Source organism: Plecotus auritus (assembly GCF_963455305.1).
Source record: "Plecotus auritus genome assembly, chromosome: 15".
Lineage (NCBI taxonomy): Eukaryota > Metazoa > Chordata > Mammalia > Chiroptera > Vespertilionidae > Plecotus > Plecotus auritus.
Window position 1 is genome coordinate 12,908,291 of NC_137781.1, and position 14,069 is coordinate 12,922,359.

A 14,069-nucleotide genomic window follows, 5' to 3' on the forward strand; every position below is an offset into this window, starting at 1 on the left:
CCCAGTCAACAAACAGCCTTGGAGCCCAGCTCTGCCTGGCACCGTCTCTGCAGTCAAGCCCAGCGCTACAATGCAGGTTTTAAGTTAACTCGTTGGCCAGAGTGTTAAATGCACGTACTGGGGGACAGGGGAGACCCTGCCATCTTCTCTGTGCTCAGGTGTTCCGTGCTTCCACAGCAGGCAGCGAGCTGAAAGAAGAGAGGCTGCTGGGAGAAATAATTTTCCTGGTTGAAAAAGATCAGAAAAGGGGCATTCACTCAGGAACTCAAGACCGCAAGGTAAGGTGAGCTCACAGTGTTTGCTCAGCTTCTGCCAAGCTGTGTGCGGAAGAAAACACGTTCATTGTCTTGGGTGTGTGTGTCCCTTTTTTAGGTGGGATGAAAGAAAGCGGGTCAGCCCCACCTTTCATCCTACACAAATGTAAATTCAAAGTGCATATTGAAGAAATAAATATGAAAAGCATTACTTGGACATCTTTTAGAAGAGAATATTAGGAGATTTTTTTTTTTTTCTTTTTTACTTCAGAGTGTGGACGGGTTTTGTAAATATAGAACAAGTAAAGGATATAAATGAAAATCGATACATTTGAGCACATTGGAATTTACAAATTTGGTTTGTCAAAAGATACTTAAAACTTTAGCCGAAACCGGTTTGGCTCAGTGGATAGAGCGTCGGCCTGCAGACTGAAGGGTCCCGGGTTCGATTCCGGTCAAGGGCATGTAACTTGGTTGCAGGCACATCCCCAGTGGGAGGTGTGCAGGAGGCAGCTGATCAATGTTTCTCTCTCATCGATGTTTCTAGCTCTCTATCCCTCTCCCTTCCTCTCTCTGTAAAATATCAATAAAATATATTAAAAAAAAAAAAAAAAAAAAAAAACTTTAAAAGACAAGCCATAGACAGGAAAATGGTATTTGCAATATGTGATCTACAAGGTCTAGTTTCCAGAATATGTAAAAATTTCTACAATGAGGAAAAAAGACAACCCCATAGAAAAATGGGCAAAAGATGGGGACAAGCAACAGACAGGAGTAGAAACACAAATCGCCAACAACCATATCGTTGGTGCCTACCCTCACCACTCACCAGGAAATGCCAGGGAAACCTCAATAGGAGGATCCAGTTCACCCATCTCAGACAAAATAAAATCTCACTACCGGTCACTGTCGGTGAAGGTGTGGACTGCTTTGGCCACTTCGGTTTTTGCTTTCATTTTCTACATTTTTTAGAAAATTACTTATTGTTTAAAGTATTACATAAGTCTCCTTTTTCCTCCATTGACCTCTCCCCTCCTGCTCCCACCCCCCAACTGTCTGTGTCCATGGGTTATGCTTATATGCATGCATATAAGTCCTTAGGTTGATCTCTTACGCCTCCCCCCCCACTCCCGCCCCTGCCTTCCCTCTGAGGTTTGACGGTCTGTTTGATGCTTCTATGTCTCTGGATCTATTTTTGTTCATCAGTTTATGTTGTTCATTATATTCCACAAATGGGTGAGATCATGTGATATTTATCTTTCTCTGACTGGCTTATTTCGCTTAACATAATGCTCTCCATCCATGCTGTTGCAAATGGTAAGAACTCCTTTTTTACAGCAGCATAGTATTCCATTGTGTAGATGTTCCACAGTTTTCTAATCCACTCATCTGCTGTGGGCACTTAGGCTGTTTCCAAATCTTAGCTATGGTGAATTGTGCTGCTATGAACATAGGGGTGCATATATCCTTTCTGATTGGTGTTTCTGGTTTCTTAGGATATACTCCTAGAAGTGGGATTACTGGGTCAAATGGGAGTTCCATTTTTAGTTTTTTGAGGAAACTCCATACTGTTCTCCACAGTGGCTGCACCAGTCTGCATTCCCACCAGCAGTGCACGAGGGTTCCTTTTTCTCCACATCCTCACCAGCACTTGTCATTTGTTGATCATTTTCTACATTTCTTTTAAATTGAGGGATAACACACATTCAATGGAGTGCACAAGTCTTAAGTGTACAGCTTAATTTTTTTACCTACCCTCCTGCCTACCCAGGTAACCACCACCCATGGGGCCCCATCATGCCTCTTCCCACCTTACACCCTCTGCCTGAGGTAACTATTCTTCCTGCTCTCCTCAGATTCGTTCTGCCTAGTCTAGAACTTCATATAAGCACTTGGTTTCTCTCATTCAACGTGGTATCTGTGAGATTCATCCATGTTCTCACACATAGCAGTAAAATCCTTTTTTATTGCTAAGTAGTATTCCATCACATGGACATACCATCATTTCTTTCTCCGGTTTCCTGTGGATTGGCCTTTGAATTGTTTCCAGTTGGGATATCCCAGTGGTCGGCAAACTGCGGCTCACGAGCCACATGCGCCTCTTCGGCCCCTTGAGTGTGGCTCTTCCACAAAATACCACGGCCTGGGCGAGTCTATTTTGAAGAAGTGGTGTTAGAAGAAGTTTAAGTTTAAAAAATTTGGCTCTCAAAAGAAATTTCAATCGTTGTACTGTTGATATTTGGCTCTGTTGACTAATGAGTTTGCCAACCACTGGGATATCCTATCTAATAAAGAGGGAATATGCTAATTGACCATCACTCCATCACAAAGATGGCTGAACCCACAGCTGAGGCCAAGTTCCCATAAGGAGCCTTAATGAGCAATCAGCAGGGACCTGAGGCTACGCCCTCCCCCACCCCCGTGGGACTTAACAGGGGATCTCAGGCCACACTCCCTACCTGGTAGGGCTTGACGGGGGACCTCAAGGTGCGCTTCCCGTCCTGGTGCTGGGCTAGGGGACCTCAGGCCCCACCCCCCACCTGGTAGGGCTTGACAGGGGATCTCAGGCTGTGTCCCCTCACCCCAGCACTGGGCCAGGGGACCTGAGGCTGTGCCCCCCTGCCTGGCTGGGCTTGACAGGGGACCTCAGGCCGTGCCCCCCACCCAGTGGGGCTTGACGGGGGACCTCAAGGTGCACCCCCAGTGCTGGGTTGGGGGAACTCAGTCCGCATCCCTGCCCAGTGGGGCTTGACGGGGGACCTCAGGCCATGTCCCCCACCCAGTGGGGCTTGACAGGGGATTTGGGCCATGTCCCCCACCTGGCGGGGGCTTGACGGAGGACCTCAAGGCACATCCCCTGCCCTGGTCTGGGCTGTGGGACCTCAGGCCCACCCCCTGTCCTGGCGCCAGGCCAGGGGACCTGAGGCTACGTCCCCTGCCTGGTAGGGCTTGACAAGGGTGGGACTGGCCAGGTCTGGATCTAGCCCAATGCGGGGAGCCGGCCAGGCCTGGGTCTCACGCAATTTTGAGGTGCATGTGGGTGGGCGGGGACTTGACTCTGGGTCCCGTGGTGAGCCCCAGACTCTGACAGGAGGAAGGTTTTCATATACATTTTACTAATTTTCTTTCATCTCTGACACTTCTATTATAGAGAAAGGGCAAATAGCAATATTAAATTATTTCCTCTAATCCTTTTTAATGTGCACAAATTTTGTGCACTGGATCACTAGTTATGAATAAAAGCTGCTGTGAACATTCTTGATGTTCAGCTCACAGCTACTCTGGTGAGCAATTTGGAGACGTTGTCAAGTTGCAGATGTGTATACTTCATGACCCAGCAACTCCACCCCTGGGATAACATGTTATAGACACTTTCACACATGTTAAAAGTGGCGAGAGTAAAAATGCCAATGGCTATGTTATTCATAACTGCAAAAATACAATAAACTAACCTGAAATGCCCACCAACAGGAGAGTGAGTCAGTAAATTGTGGTCTAGTCATACAATGGAACACTAAGTAAACGTAAATGACATAAAGCTAATTGTATCAAGGTGATGGCTCAGAAATAATATTGTGTGAAGAAAGCAGGATCTAGGTGCACAATGCCACTTATATGCAATTTTAAAACATGTGGTACAGGCCCTAGCTGGTTTGGCTCAGTGGATAGAGCATCGGCCTGCAGACTGAAGGGTCCCGGGTTCAAATCCGATCAAGGGCACGTACCTCGGTTGCAGGCTCCTCCCCAGCCCAAGCTCTAGTCAGGGCTTATGCAGGAGGCAACCAATCAATGTGTTTCTCTCATGTCAATGTTTCTCTCTCCCTTTCTCTTCCACTTTCTCTAAAAATCAATGGAAAAATATCCTCAGGTGAGGATTTGAAAAAATAATAAAATATATAAAACGCGCAGTACACTATCATTGGCTAGGAACACATCTGCCTGCATGTAATGAAAGTACAAGGAAATGCATGGCGTTGATAAACAGGAAATTGAGAATGGTGATTCCCTTCAGGCGGGGATGGCAGAGCTTGTGCAGTGGGGAGTACAGAGGATCACCTGAAGGCATGAGTGCTTTGCTTCTTCAGCCAGGTGACCAGTACACAGGTGGTTGGTATTTTTAAGCTTGACATGTATCATCAGGGCCGTTCATTCAGGCGGAATCCTGGGATGGAAGATTTGAAAGGAGCTAAAATTGGAGGGTCCTTGGCACGAGGACAGGAAGTGACCAGTGAGACCTTCAGAGGGTTCAGCAGGTGTGGGCACCCCCGGCACTGCTCACCCTGCTCAGCACTGCCCCAGGCCCAGCTGTGAGGCCTCAGAGACCCCAAAGCACAGTCTGCACTGAGGGCCGTAAGGACGGGGTTCCCCGTGGTCAGGATCAGACAGTGGGGCCTAAGTGCTTACTCTTGGTAGACAGGTCAGCGGGATGGGACAGGGAAAGCCGGGAGGGCCAGACCAGCACCATCAAGTGGGTGATGCAGGAAGGTGTGCCCCATGTTACCCCATTCTCCATACCTCCTCCTGGGCTTCACCCTTCTAGGCACTGTTTGCTGTCCTCCTCTTGACCCTGGAAGACAAACTGACCAGGCCCTGTCACCACAATTCCCAGCACAGGAAGTGCTGAGTGAGGAAGGAGGGGCCTGAGGCAGGCCTTCACAGTAGAAAAGGGGTGACCGAGAGGACACAGATGTGGCCGGGGAGTCAGGGAAGACATTGGCAGTGAGGACCCTGGCTGTCCAGAGGCCAGGCCCTCTGGTGGGTTAGAAAGTTCCTGTTTTCCTTTCCTTGTCCAGTCGGACTAGGAAAGTCCTGTTACGCACCCAACCTCCACCCCTCTGATCTGCAGGCTGTGCCTTGAGGTGACCCTCAAGGTGCCTGGAGCAAGGTGCTGACTAGCACAGGGGCAGGATGGGGGTTCAGTGTGGGCACAGCTAACCCACCCCTGGGGTCCTCCTAGCTTCCTAGGTGTCCCTAATGGATCTGTTCCCCAACCATTGCAGCTAGCCAGTTGCTATAGAAACTGGAGCCGTTTCTCTTACCCATTTGCCAAGGCACCACCAGCAAGCCGTCCTGGGCTGGGCTCCTGTTCCCAGCCTCACCATCCTCTGACCTGTTGAGGCTCAGACCTCCTGGGTCCACGTTAATGCTCTACCCCGCCTTGCTGGGGGCACTTCCTGCCTCTGCCAGTCCCTGTGTGGCCATGACTTCTATCCTCCCCCCAAGCCCTCCCTGGGCTATTGTGTTTCTTAGAAAATAGCCCCCACTTTCTTTCTCCTGCACAGGCAATGCTGACTCAGAGAAAGGGAGTCCACCGTCCAGGTGCCCCTGATGGTGGGTCAGTTCCACCTGCAGTGACTCTGGGGCCCCCCAGGCTCTCAGAGGCAATGGCTCCAGCTGCTCCCTGGTGCCACAGAGCCCAGCAGGTCCCTGGAGCCAGAGGCAGGGGTGTGCCCCGGCACTGCCTTCACACCTGCTTCACCAGCTTTCCCCTGAACACACCTGCCCGGGAAACACGTTGATTGGCCTTTGAATTGTTTCCAGTTGGGATATTATGAATAAAAGCTGCTGTGAACATTCTTGATGTTCAGCTCACAGCTACTCTGGTGAGCAATTTGGCAGGGGTGTGCCCCGGCACTGCCTTCACACCTGCTTCACCATCAGTGGTGTTATCCCACTTTCATGTGGCAGGGGTGTCAGGGAAGACATTGGCAGAGCTTGGGCTGGGGAGGAGCCTGCAACCGAGGTACGTGCCCTTGATCGGATTTGAACCCGGGACCCTTCAGTCTGCAGGCCGATGCTCTATCCACTGAGCCCAACCGGCTAGGGCCTGTACCATATGTTTTAAAATTGTACGTAAGTGGCATTGTGCACCTAGATCCTGCTTTCTTCACACAATATTATTTCTGAGCCATCACCTTGATACAATTAGCTTTATGTCATTTACGTTTACTTAGTGTTCCATTGTATGACTAGACCACAATTTACTGACTCACTCTCCTGTTGGTGGGCATTTCAGGCTAGTTTGTTGTATTTTTGCAGTTATGCATAACATAGCCATTGGCATTTTTACTCTCGCCGCTTTTATCGTGTGAAAGTGTCTCTAACGTGTTATCCCAGGGGTGGAGTTGCTGGGCCATGAAGTATACACATCTGCAACTTGACAACGTCTCCAAATTGCTCACCAGAGTAGCTGTGAGCTGAACATCAAGAATGTTCACAGCAGCTTTTATTCATAATATCCCAACTGGAAGCAATTCAAAGGCCAATCAACCTGTTTCCCGGGCAGGTGTGTTCAGGGGCAAGCTGGTGAAGCAGGTGTGAAAGCAGCGACAGGGCTGGGGCCAAAGAACTAGGGACCTGGTCATGGCGGGTCAGATGGAGGCCCCACATCTCCAGCCGTCACTGGGCGTGTTCCTTGTAACCCAGTCCACCAAGATGTCCTGGGACGAAAGCATTCCAGGGTCCAAACCTAGTTGGGTAACACTGAGCTCTAACCCCTCTTGGGTGGGCGGGGTGTCACAGTGCACATGAGCATAGTAAAGGCTCTGAGAAGGCCTGTGGGAAATAAACTTGCTTTAATCCATGATTCCTAAATGGATTTGATCAGACTTTCTTTTTAAAAGAACATATGCTAGCCCTAGCTGGTTTGGCTCAGTGGATAGAGCATCGACCTGCAGAGTGAAGGGTTCTGGGTTCGATGCCGGTCAAGGGACGTACCTCGTACCTCGGTTGCAGGCTCTTCCCCGGCCCCTGATCTGGTCGGGCTCATGCAAAGGCAACCAATCGATGTGTTTCTCTCACATTGATATTTCTGTCTTTCCCTCTCTCTTCCATGTTCTACAAATCAATGGGAAAATATCCTCAGTTGAGGATTAAATTTTTTTTTAAATAAATAAAAGAACATGTGCTAACGGAACACCTCTTATGCCTTTTGGAAACACTGCTCACGCGGCCTCTTTACTCACCGGGAAAGGTATCAGCAGGGCCCAGATCCTCACTGCCACCCCCAGAAGCCTGTCCCAGGTGGAGGGCTCTGTATCCTCCCTACTCGGTGTCTGTGGGGCAACAGCATTGATGGCTGGGACCTGTGAGAAGTCCTGGACCTCGGGCCCCACCCCCACCTCCTGCTCTGAATCTGTCCATCCCTAAGGGGATCGGACAGTGTGAGCAGCTGTCCCACACCTGCTGTTCCTCCCCCTCCACATTGGCTAGCTGATCACCGCCCCGCCAGGTGGGGGCTCTGGGCCCTGTATCCACATGTAGTCGGCCTGTTTTGAATTTCGCACCTGATTGGAAAACTCCCCACATCATGAATTCTCCTTCCCAAGGACCCATGCGGGGACCCAGGGGGCCAGCCATCGAAGAGGCCTCGCTTTTGCAGAGGCTCAGAGGAAGGACCACGTGGCCTTTTGTCCCTGCTCAGATGTCTCTTCCACAGAGACACCTGAGGACTTGGAGACCGTCCTCTCGGGGGCTCCAACCAGAGTCACCCCTGAGTCAGGCCAGCCTAGTGGTCATTCACGAGGGTCTAACGGAACCCTTAGCCACTCTCCCCCAGCCCCTTAGAACCCAGGAGAAAGGAAAGGTGAGCTGGCCTCTAGGGAGAAGACCTTTATTGAGAAATTGCTCCATAAATAACTACAGAAAGCAGGGGTGGGGGGTAGATTCTGGGTGCTGTCTGACATGAGGAATCTTATCTGAAAGGGGGGGGAGAGAGAGAGGAGGGTGCTAACAGCCCAGGTATCATGAGGGAGAAACAAGTGGCAGAGAAGTCGGAGCACTTGGGGGTCACTGGGTCAGAGCTTGCACTACATCCTTCACCAGCATGGTGCCAATCACCATCTTCTCACTGTTGACTGTCAGCTGGGCAGGGCCAGGGGGCCGCGCGTCCAGGGTCAGCAGGACCAGGCTCCCGCTGGTCAGTGTCCTCCCTGCAAACCTGAGGGGGACGGAGGGAGGGGCTCAGCCCCTGCTGTAGGGGGCCCGCCTTCAAACCAGGCCCAACAGCCCATCTCCTCCGCAGGGAGGGGCCCGGTACCTGTACTCATCAGACGTCCCACAAGGGACACGACCCAGGTTGGCCGTGGCGGTCACTTTCTGCACCACAGTGTGGTCACTCCGACAGCTGTCCGGCAGTGTGAGCTTCTCTGTGATCTCGTTCATGCCCGTCAGCTTTCCTGGGGGCAGAGGTCACGATGAGGGCAGAGGCTGTGACGGGTTCACCTGGGTCTGCCCACGGAGCTTCCTCACCAACTTCTCGGCCTGGGCAGGCCTGAATCCCTCACAGCCTTGGGGAGGGGGACGTCCCCCTTGGGCCTTGCCCTCCCTCAGGAAACCTTAGGGGTCTCCCCAGCCCACCCAGGGCTCTGTCCATGTTACTGACTGAAGACTTGGTGGCCACTTAGAGGTTTCCTGCACCCGAGACCCCACACCCAACCAAGTTCAAATCCCTCCCGGCTCCTGTGGCTGAGTCCTCAGAGAGCACTGGTGGCTGCTGCCCTCCTGGCCAAGGCCAGGTCCTCACCGGGCAGGCCAGAGCCCAGGCAGTCTCACAGGCGGACCCTAACTTCACCTGGGGCAGCAGCTCCAGACCTGGCCAGGCGTTCCCAGCACCCAGGAACGCCTCACTCAACATGGCTGACCTCTCCGGTCCACTCACACGCTCTCGGGCAGCTGTGGGAGCCCCTTGTCCGCCCTCCCGCCCACCTTCTCTGCAGCCTCTCTCCTCCCGCTGAGATGCTCCATCCCCTCCGGGCCTGACCAGTGGTATTTCCTTGCCCCTGTACCTTAAGCCTCTCCGTGTCCAAGTCTCCTTGCTCCTAAGAAGTCCTCTCCAGAAGTCAGATGCTCATCATGCCAAGGCTGTGCCTCCCATTCAGGGCCCACGTCCTCTCTAGAGGACTCCCTTTCCTCAGTGGGTCGCCTTCAACCCACTGCGACTGGCCCCGCCCCCTGCTGATTACCCCTGCCCCCTTTTGACAGGCACCACCCACTTTGACTGGCCCCGCCCCTTTGACCGCCCCGCCCCCTTTCTCAATGACCTGCTCTCCCCAAGGCTCCTATCTGCTGGCTCTGAAGGTCTTTGAAGCATCTCCCCAGGGCGATCTCACTCACATTCACAGCTTCAGTTCCCACTTCTGTGCTCGGGACTCCAGCCCAGAAGTGCTTCCTGGGTACAGACCTGCATTCCCAGCTGCACACTCAGCACCTCCCCCTGAACTCCCAAATGCATTGCAAAACCAGCTTGTCCGGAGCTAACCTTGCTCTTCCCTCAGCCCATCCAAACCCATTCTTTCCACCGGATCAGGGGCTTGGCACATTACAGCCTGCAGGCGCTCCAGCTCCCCACGGGGCCCCCAAAGCCTAAAATACTGGCTTTATGGCGCATTTCAGAAAGAGCAAAAGTGTGCCGACCCCTGGTCTAGGTGAAGGGCACTGCCATTCTCCATACCATCCGAGCCCAAAATTCTAGAACAGCCTCTGTGCCTCCCTCGGGGAAATGCCGATGGCTTCCCTCTTCCGGGGCCACCCACCCCAGCCCCCACTCCCTCTGTCATGGCTCTAATCCTGGTCCTCACAGTCTCTGGGCCGATCCGTTGCAACAGCCTCACAAACGGTCAGAATTTGGCCCAAGGTCACACACCAAGTGAGTGCAGGTTCGGAACCTAACCCAGGGCTCACGAAGCCCGGGCCTCTCCCACGGGGCTGCCCGGCCTCCTCCAGCTGCTGCAGGTCCTCCCAGCCTCAGTCCCGGCGAGAACGCTGCCAGCTTCCTCTGCCGGAAGCAGAGGTCTGAACCTGGCCCGCCCTCACTCAGACACCTTCCCTGACGCCTCCGCCGCCAGGAAAACCGGATCCAAGGCCCTCCTCTCTAGCGATGGAGCTGGACCCACCGGCCTCTGCAGCCCCGTCCAGCTCTGAAATTCTAGGACTGAAACCCTTCAGCACCACGTTCGAGGCTCCCGGAAACGAGACCAAACATGCCTTCAGCTTCGTTCTCACCACTCCCCTGTGCTGTGTCCTCTGAGGGCGACCCTTCCTGGAAACTTTCACCGACAGGCACCCGCGATGTTCCCCCAGCTGGAGTGCTGGCCTAGAGTTCCCGGCCTGGCCAAGTGCCTACTCTCTCCACAGCCTCGCTGAGGTGTCCCAGCCCCTGCAGAGCCGCTGCGGAGCCCCAGTGGCGCGGCCCCCTGTCTGATGAGCTGAGGATCCCCCGCAGGGCTGTGAGCTGGAGCTGTCAGCCCTGAGGATGGCGCTGAGCCCCGCCCGTCCGCCCAGGGCGCACTCACCCTGTTCCTTCTTAAACTCATTCTCACTCATGAACACCGGGGCCATCAGCTCCCCAACAGGCGGCTGAATGGAGACGTAGAACTGCCGCACTTGGGTGCTGGGTGGGGGGAGAAAAGAGGGGGAGGCAGTGAGGCCCATCTCTCCCCTCGCCTCCCACTTTGGGGGCAGGGCTTGGGGGCAGCAGGAGAGGGAGGTGAGACCGAGGGCCTGGGACGACTTCCAGACCCTCCATATCATGACGTAACCCCCGGCTGCCACCACCTCCAGCTCCACTCCACCGTGATCCCACCTCTCCCCGACCCACCCTCGCCCCCACCACGAGGTGGATACGCACCACAGCTGGAAGTTGGCCGCCTGGGTGGAGTCACAGAAATTAATGCCCATGACAGCAGTGGCAGACTCTCCCGGTGCCAGGGACTCTGCAGGGGGTGAGGCAGGAGTGGGAGAGGGAGAGACACCCTCACCAGACAGGTCTGCATCCCAGACCCATTTTCCCTCCTCTGCCAGAGCCGACCACTCCCAAATGCCTGCCCTGGGGAGACTCTTCCTGGTTTTCTCCTGAAATCTAAACACCCTCCCCGCCCCCACACACTCATCCACTGAAGCCAGTCTTTTTGTTAATCCTCGCCTGAGCGTATTTGTCCATTGATTTTTAAGGAGAGTAGAAAAGAAAGGGAAAAACAGAGAGAAATACATAGATTGATTGCCTCCTGCATGCACCCCAACCAGGGCCTGGGCTGGGGAGGAGCCTGCAACCAAGGTACCTGCCCTTGACCGGAATCGAACCCGGGACCCTTCGGTCCACAGGCCGATGCTCTATCCGCTGAGCCACCCCAGCTAGGGCTGAAGTTAGTCTTGAAGTAACTGAGCCCAAGCACCGCCTGCCCTGATCAGGACCCGCTCACTTCCTAGTCTGTCATGCCCACTGGGCATGGATCGTGCTAGACGCCCTCTCTGTGCCCCCAGGGCCTGGCCCCTGGCCCGGCAGGGAGAGGGCATCAGCAGCTGCAGAGAGTGACTGCCCGGGAGCCGCACCGATTTCAGGGAACTCCTGGATACTGATGCCCGCAGGCAGTTTGGGGGTGCCCACATGCAGGCCCTTGATGGGGGTGTCGGAGCTGTTGGAGAAGTGGATGTGCAGAGACACCATGTGGGGGTCCCCGGAGAAGGGCTGGCGGCTGAAGGCGTAGTCCACAGCCAGGCCCTCGCCCGCCACACGGTGCAGCAGCTCCTGCCGCCCCACGCCCGACACCGGGCTCAGCAGCTGGACGGAAGGGAGAGGAGGATGGGAGTGAGCGAGCAGCAGCCTGCCCAGCCCTGTCCCCACCGAGGGTCACAGCCACAAGGGCTCAGCGCTTTCCCTTCCATCACCCCACACACAGATCCACACCCCAGGGCGCAGCACCGAACTGTGGGTCCCATCCCACTCACCGAGGGCACCAGCGGGGAGTCCGTGAGGGTCAGGCCCTCCAGGTCTGCGGCCAGACTGCTGGACACGACCGTGGGGGGAGACACAGGCTGGGCACTGGGCGGGGTGACTGTGGATAGATGAGGAAGACTATGGGGGGGAGAGGGAAAGTGGAACTGGCCGGAATTGAGCAGGGCTCAGGGAGCAGACTGTTCAGCACCATGGACAGCGGGGCAGGTGGCAGCCTGATGGCTCGTGTCTAACCCACTCTCCACCCCAGCCCCACACCTAGTGCCTCTCAGGCCTGAAGATGTTCTTTAAGAAAAAAATAAATATAAATATAAATATAAATATAAATATAAATATATAAATATATATATATATATATATATATTTTAAAGTTGATTTCAGAGAGGAAGGGAGAGGGCGAGAGAGATAGAAACATCAATGATGAAAGAGAATCATTGATCGGCTGCCTCCTGCATGCCCCCCGCTGGGATCAAGCCCGAAACCCAGGCATGTGCCCTGACCAGGAATCAAACCGTGAACTCCTGGTTCACAGGTGGATGCTCAACCACTGAGCCACGCTGGCCGGGCTGTCTGCTCCCCCCACGCCAAGCCCTGAGGACCCTAACCCAGAGCTCCCTCAGACCTTCCTAAGTCCCACTCCCCAGGCCTCCTTCCCCGTGACCTCTACCCCCAAACTCACAGTCCTCGAGATCCAGCAGGGAGACCTCCTTGGCTGCAGGGGCGGTTTTGCTGCTGGGAGGCTGCAGGAGAGCATGGGGTGTGGGCATGGAGGGAGTGCCCGGGTACAGGACACGTTGAGTGTTCCGGAAGGTGGGAGGGCCCTGTCCCTGAGCCCACCCCTCTCGACACCAGACTCTCACCGTCTTCTTCCTCCAAGACACAGGTTCTGCCTGCTCCTCCTCACTCTCCGACGACACCTCGGACTCTGAGGAGCTACTGCTGGAATCGCTGCCCTCATCTGAGGACGAACCTTCTCCTTGTCCCTCCGTCACCTTCTTCCTCTTCTTCCTCTTGCTCTTCTCACCTTCCTCCTCACTCTGTTCACTGCAGAATGGGGGCGGGGGCAGATGGTACTCAGGCCCAGCCTGGGATCCCACTCCTTGCCTCCCAGAAGAGTGGGAAAGCCCTGAAAAGTGGGGGTTGGGGGGGGAGCCTCGGCCAGTGGGGTCCTTCGCCAGCCAATGCCCGATTGCTTCTCCACGCTGCATCCTTGAGACCTCCTGCGGTTCCTGAGAGCAGCCTCGCAGGAGCTGGCCGGGGGTCTGCGGGAGCTGACTGGGAGTCTGTGGGGGCTGACTGGGGGTCTGCGGGAGCTGGCCGGGGGTCTGCAGGAGCTGACTGGGGGCGGTCTGCGGGAGCAAACTGGGGGTCTGCGGGAGCTGACTGGGAGTCTGCGGGAGCTGACTGGGGGTCTGCGGGAGCTGGCCGGGGGTCTGCGGGAGCTGGCCGGGGGTCTGCGGGAGCTGGCCGGGGGTCTGCGGGAGCTGGCCGGGGGTCTGCGGGAGCTGGCCGGGGGTCTGCGGGAGCTGACTGGGGGTCTGCGGGAGCAGGCCGGGGTTCTGCGGGAGCTGACTGGGGGTCTGCAGGCCCCACCAGCTCACCAGGCTCAGGGGCTCTAGGAGACTGGCCTGGGCTGTGTGGTTAGCCCTTCTTTCCAGGAGAGACCCCAAACCCCACCCTTCTCTTACCTCTCGCTGCTCCTCCCCTTCTCCTCATCCTCGTCCTGGTCTTCATTGTCAGACTCACTGCTCGACTCCCCAGAGCCGCTCTCGCTGCTGCTCTTGCTGTCCGGCTCGCTCTCGGACTCGGGGTCTGCAGAGGAACCATCTCAGGCTCTTCCCACCTCCCCCCAGTGCAGGCCTCCCAGTCCCCAGCAGGTGCCTTGGGCTCGCAGCTTCAGACTCAGCTCTGACGCTGCAACCCTCCCCCGACCTGCCCCTGGTTCCAGGTGCCACCCAGACCAACGGGGACAGAGACCTGCACACACACCCCCGGACCTGCACTCCCTCAGGCGAGTAAACACATAGGCAGGTGCACATCCCCTTGGATACACAAACAGGTCACACACACACACACACACACAC

The 14,069-nt window shown here is 55.2% G+C and overlaps 1 protein-coding gene across 1 annotated transcript in view; it reads right to left on the reverse strand.

Annotated features, from left to right (window-relative positions):
* Positions 1–7,850: 7,850 nt before the first annotated feature.
* The window catches only part of AP3B2 (adaptor related protein complex 3 subunit beta 2), a 30,326-nt gene continuing 24,107 nt past the window's right edge, over positions 7,851–14,069 (reverse strand). Inside the window, exons 18-26 of the mRNA XM_080651817.1 lie at positions 13,674–13,797; positions 12,846–13,029; positions 12,665–12,725; positions 11,979–12,085; positions 11,583–11,811; positions 10,882–10,966; positions 10,547–10,644; positions 8,293–8,431; positions 7,851–8,193 (exon numbers count right to left, since the gene is read on the reverse strand). Coding sequence (XP_080507943.1) covers positions 8,043–8,193; positions 8,293–8,431; positions 10,547–10,644; positions 10,882–10,966; positions 11,583–11,811; positions 11,979–12,085; positions 12,665–12,725; positions 12,846–13,029; positions 13,674–13,797 — 1,178 coding nt within the window. The 3' untranslated portion in view covers positions 7,851–8,042. The remainder of the gene's footprint in view (positions 8,194–8,292; positions 8,432–10,546; positions 10,645–10,881; positions 10,967–11,582; positions 11,812–11,978; positions 12,086–12,664; positions 12,726–12,845; positions 13,030–13,673; positions 13,798–14,069) is intronic.